This window comes from Mus pahari, chromosome 5 (genome assembly GCF_900095145.1).
Source record: "Mus pahari chromosome 5, PAHARI_EIJ_v1.1, whole genome shotgun sequence".
In the NCBI taxonomy this organism is placed as follows: Eukaryota; Metazoa; Chordata; class Mammalia; order Rodentia; family Muridae; genus Mus; species Mus pahari.
The window spans coordinates 18,908,600-18,914,599 of NC_034594.1; the positions used below are offsets into that span (position 1 = coordinate 18,908,600).

The window sequence follows — 6,000 nt, forward strand, 5'->3', positions numbered from 1 at the left end:
TACCATGGGTATGCTGGCCCTAGCGAGCGGGTAATGGCTGCCCTTCCTAAAGTGGGTGCCAGCTTATTCCTGTGTTTGGTGGAATTCTTGGTAGAAAGCAACCAGCTTTACCATGTGCAAAATGGTTTTACATTTAAAAATGACTGAGCCATTTTTTAAATAAATGGTTGTAGGTAGGACCACTCAGGCTAGGTGTGTAAAACTTTTATATAAAATATGTAATTTCTAAAATTAGACAATTATAAACATATACTATGATAACATTAACTTCATGTAGTTTTGCCTTTGGTTACATAGGATTTTGAAATAAAATATTTAACTTAACTATCTGTGAACAGCCGCACAAGGGAGCCAGGAGGGTGCTGTATCCCCTGGATCTGGGATTCCATGGGGTTGTGAGCGGGAATGGCTTTCTGGTCCTCTGCAAGAGTGGTGCCAAGCCTTAACTGTGAAGCCATCTCTCTGCCCACCTAGATTTTCAGTTGATTTAATAAGTTCCCTCAGCTAACTGCAGCTATATGGCCACTGTTTGCTGATTTCATGGCTATGCTTGTGAGATCAGCGTGAGCATTTCTTTCTTATAAATAAAATTTATTAAAGGGTACTCAAACCTTTCCCTCCTCCGTGTCTGGCAGTGAAGCGCACATGTGGGCTTCTTTCCATTTGCCTCGTCATGTACCTTTGGGTTAGCGGTCCATGTGGATAATTCTCAGCTGCCATGTGCCCCTCCCCACACCCTATTTTGGGAATTCCAGTCAGGTGTGCGGTAGTCTTCCTGCCTCATCCCTGGTCTTTTAAGTTCCACGGTCTGCCTTGTGAAAGAAGGGCTGATGTACAAGACAGGGATGTTGCCTAGAACTTCACAAGAGAAGACGGACCTGTGGATGAGCTGAGAGCCCAATACCCCTTCTAGTTCCCTAAGAAAAGTAGGGATACTTTACTTTGGGTGTGCAGAATTTTTGGTTAATCATCTTGCGGAGAAAAGTGCTCCTCTTTCCCATCACTGGATTAATCCCACTTCTTGGATCTGGCATAATCTTAGAGTCTACTCTGTTTCTCTCTAGGAGAACGAGCCAACTGTTCATCTTTAAAGCAAATATTACTGTAGTTTGGGTTTTCTGAGCCTTTTGAAAGGAAAATGAAATGGGTAGTTTATGTATGACTAGCTCAGATGGGGAACATAGGATGACTTGTGTGGAATAGGCCAGGTGTCCATCATGACCATCCATGTCTGTTTCACTACGTTTCCATGGAGACCCAGAGCCCGCCCAAGGGCTCCCAAGGGCTCTTTTCCCCATTCCAACACGTACTCTCTGTTGATTCTTTTTTTCTGTGTGAGCTGTAATTTGACTGCTAAGGCTGTGTGTCAGTAGGGGCCACTCTTTCTGTTCACAATGTGTCATTCTTTTCTGTACTCAGGGTGGCTGCTGATTTAGTCTTGTTTCTGTGGGGTCATGGTCATTGAATGAGGATTCCAAAGGGGAGGGGAGGAAGCACTTAAGATCAATTCACTGCCCTCTTAACAGGCATGCTCCCAATTTATAAAACAGGGACCTACACCACGTGCTGCCAAACGTGAATATACAGTAGCACATTTAACATTTTAGTATTATAATACAGAAGCTTATTAATAATTGAGAAACTTGTCACAGGAGAAGACTTACTAGTCCCCACAGGTGGCTGTGTCCCAGAAAGCCCTACAGAGGGTGGGATATGATGCCATGTGCCAATGTTCCCTCAAGCAACCATTTTCTACCTGTGCATGAATTGTACGGTGCTTCCCAGTACAACACATGGACATCTTTTCCCTCTAGCTCTCCTGCCTCACAGATGTCCAGGGGATGAGTCTTAGTTCCACAGACACACTCAGCAGTGCCAACTGACTATCTTCCTACAGAGCTTCATAAGTAGCAAAGGCTGTTCCCAGCTCTCTGGCTGCTCGAGAAACATACACAGCCCAGTCGGTCCTTATGAGCTTGCTTTTAGGACACAAACAGGGCAGCTTATGTATTTTTAATGCCCCAGACAACATTAATACCAATCTGTAAGGGCCAAAGAAGGGAATTAAACTCCCTTTCATAGAGTGCTCCTGTCTTTGACAGCAGAGCTCATGTGCTTTATTAGCCACTGGTTCAATAAGGAGACTACTTCCTGTCCTGTCTAGTCTTTCTCTTTCTGGAAGAAGACACAGTATATTTAGCAAGCGTGCACGTCCTTCACAGAGTTACCTACGGGCATTTATTGGGAAGCCTTCTGATCAGATTTCTTTGCCTATTCATTTTCTTCTAATTCAGACATCTTGTTCCTTGCCGTTTGATTTGTTCCTCTCCTGTATACCAAGGACTGGCAGAGCACAATACTCCTTCTTCTAGGATCTCTTTGAAATGCACTATTCTATGTTTTTGGCTATCTCTCCCCGAAACAGCCACACTCAGGGCCATCTTTATGCCACGCCCCAGGAACATCCACTCTCCTTCTCCATTCAGTTCCCCAGGAGCTTCTTCTCTGAAACTACTGTTAATGTTCCCCTCCCCCAACTCAGAAAGCAATAGAGAGACATCAGAAAGGGACAGAGGCATTCTTACTTGGATTACTGTGTCCAGAGGATACAAGTTGTGAGTCCTGAAAAGACAAGAAATATCAATGAGTCCCAAAGCCGAATACACGATTAGATCTATTACTGATCTATTACTCATGATGCGGAGCCACGTCCCCATGCGTACCTCCAGCTACTCTCAAGAGAAACATTTACACAAATGTGCTCACCAACATTCTGGGAGCACAGTTGATAACTGCAGTTGTTTTTCATTATTGATGTTTGGTTATGTTTCATCGAGGTGATAATTCACATAATACAAAACAAACATTCGGAAACAAAAAAGCTCAGTGGCATGGAGTGCGGTTATGGTGTCATGCAACAGCCACCTCCACCCAGGCGCCACGTTTTCCATCATGAAAACGGAAAGCCTCTTTTTAAGCAGCTTCTCCCCAGGCCTCTCCACTGTCCCCTAAGCCCCAGGAGCCACTCACTTTCATCTCTGTTCCCAGACCTTTTTATTCTGCACATATCATGTACATGGAGCCTGGCTTCTTCAGTTAGACTGCCACATTGGAAGTGCTTCTTTTGTTGAAGCTGGTATTGGTATCCAATTAGTATCCAGCTCTTCCCTCCAAACCCCCCTCCCCATCTTCCTTTCTTCTTCTCTTCTTTCTCTGGCAAGGTCTCACTATACAGTCTACACCAGCCTAGAGTTCACAACTCTCCTACCTAACAAGAATTTTGTGTGCTGGGATTATGGGTATGTGCTACGGTTGCAGGGTATTTGATCACACTGTGAACTCTGAAACTGTGTTGTTTACTGGAACAACCTGTTTCTAGTTGTGGTGTGGCTAAGCCTTAACACCTTTAATCCCTCTGGCTGGAATGCAGACACACCCTTAGTACTCATCTTTAATCCCAAACAAAGGACCTAAAGTTAGTTTGTAGAAGGAAGCAGTCATACTTGAAAGTGATGTCTAATTGAGTGGCAGACAAAGTGACAAATCAGAGAAAGACTAGACAGAACAGGATAAGAAGAGAGAGGAAAGGGAAGCTACTGGAGGGGCAGTGCAGAGAGAGAGAGGAAGCAGTTTTACCTGGAGAGTTTTACAAAGACAGGTTGCAGAGAGAAAAGCTAGACACAGGGAAAGACCGCATGAGCCAGAGAATAAGAAGGAGCCAGAAGATTAGAACAGATTGCCGAAGTAAGGATGAGGCCAAGCAGAGCCACTCAGAGGCCAAGAGAGAATCCAGATTGAGTCAGTTAGATTGGAGAGGAGTTTGAGGAACAGCTGAGATGCATCAGCCAGCTAAAGCTGAGAAAGAACAAGAACTTGTGAGCTTATTCAGCCGTAAGTCACAGGCTGAAAACATCCAAGGCCTTGAAAAGATTGTATAAAGGCCAGAAGCTTCTAGGACTGGGCCTAGGTTAACAGACTGTGGCAGGGAGCCTCAGAAATGACAGTCCTAGTGGGTGAATATAAAGTCATGCCAACGAGCTTCCATTCATTTTATGGATGAATACTATTGGATATATAAAAAGTTATTTAATGCATCCACTTGCCGATAGGTGTGCACAGTGTCTATATTTTGTGAGCAACACTGCTATTGACATGCATATACTGGAACGTGGCTTGAAACTCTTTTTTGTACATACCTGGAGATAGAACTTGGGGTCTTACGTAACTACGGTTTTGAGAAGCACTAAGACCGTTTCCTGTAGCAGAACCTTTTCCCTGCCAGCACTTGTTATTCTCAATTGATTTTGAGTCAATTTGATTTGATTTGAATTGATTCCATTCACCACACAGGCCGTCTTTGTGTGAGCCAAGTGGTAGATCCTTGTGCTTTTTTTTTTTTGCATTTATGTACAAATGTCAGGCATTTCTCATTGTGGGAGACAGCTATTTTCATTCTTGAAGAAATACCCACTCGAGTAATTCGTTTTAATGTAATTATTCACCTTTTTGCTATTATGTTGAAAGGTTCCTCATACAGTTGGTTCTATACCCCTATCAGATAAACGGTCTGCCAACAATTCTGTTTTCTAGTCTTTTTCTTAATACTGATAATCTCTGATACACAGAACTCTTACATTTTATTATATTTATTTTAATTTTCTTTTGTTGCTCCTATGTTGGGGATGGCAACTTAGAGTCTGTCCCCTAGCCCAAGGTTATGAAGGGTCAACCTTACATTTTGTTTATGAAATTTATGATTTCAGTTTCCAGATTTAGCCATGAATACATTGCATTAGTGTCTTTGAACTTAACTCATTTGCCTCTGAATGTACCCTACTCCTAATATACTTACAGATGCGGCCGAAAGGTTCATCCTGACAGGGCACACTCTACTAAGCTATAGTGGTCATCACACTGTGATATACATAAAGATTATTACATATAACCATTTGCCTGCAAGGGCATAAATCCAGTGTTACCTGTATATTAAATCAAGTTACTAGTCAGGTAAGTAGAGATTGAATCAGATTTTATTTTTATTAAAATGGAAATATATACTTCTGTCTTGAGAATTGTATTTTTTCTTTCTTTGAAAAACTTTTTTTTCTTAACATAAAATATAAGAGTGAACTGAGGGAACCCCAGCAGAGGCAGCTGAGCGCTCCGGAGGACTCTCCACACCACAGATCCTCGGGATCATGGTCCTCGGGATCATGGGTGAGTGAAACACAATCAATTCCAGAGAATCCAGCAGGGGCTTGTGCCAGCAGGAACAGGGACAAAGGCACACTACCCGCCCAGAGGCAGGGTTCCCGTCCTGTCCCGGCCAACCTGCCATCTCTCTTCTGAACCCCAGCGGAGACAGCTGAGCTCTCGGGAGGACTCTCCACACCACAGGTCCTTGAGATCACGGGTCCTCTGGATCACGCAGGGAGAGTTGGCCTACAGGGAGGGCTCTGACCCCAGGACTCAGAAGGAGGATCAGAGCTCCAGACTCCTGGACACCTGCCTTGGAAGAGGAGAGCTTGCCTGCAGAGAGTGCTCTGACCAAGGGGACAAAGGGAAGAGTTGGATTCCCAGGAGTGCTGATAGGGGCTAACAGAATCACAGGAAGGTCAAACTCCAGCCAGAGACAGCTTGAAAATTAACACCAGAGATTTCCAGATGATGAAAGGCAAACGTAAGGATCTTACTAACAGAAACCAAGAACATGGGGCACCATCAGAACNTAGTACGCCCACCACAGCGAGTCCTAGATACCTCAACACACCCGAAAAGCAAGATATGGATTTAAAATCATATCTCATGATGGTGGTATAAGATTTGAAGAAAGACATTAATAACTCACTCAAAGAAATGCAGTAGAACAATGCTAAACAAGTAGAAGCCCTTAAAGAGGAAGCACAAAAATCCCACAAGGAATTACAGCAGACCACTGATAAACAGGAAGAAGACCTTAAAGAACCACAGGCAAACACTACTAAATAGGTAGAAGAAACA

The 6,000-nt window shown here is 43.6% G+C and overlaps 1 protein-coding gene across 4 annotated transcripts in view; it reads right to left on the reverse strand.

Moving 5' to 3' along the window:
- Positions 1-6,000, reverse strand: part of Aff3 (AF4/FMR2 family member 3) — a 448,844-nt gene that overhangs the window by 145,733 nt on the left and 297,111 nt on the right. For all 4 annotated transcript variants that reach the window (XM_021197941.2, XM_021197940.2, XM_029538747.1 and 1 more), the window contains one exon: positions 2,586-2,622. In XM_021197941.2, the coding sequence (XP_021053600.1) occupies positions 2,586-2,622 (37 nt within the window). The remainder of the gene's footprint in view (positions 1-2,585; positions 2,623-6,000) is intronic.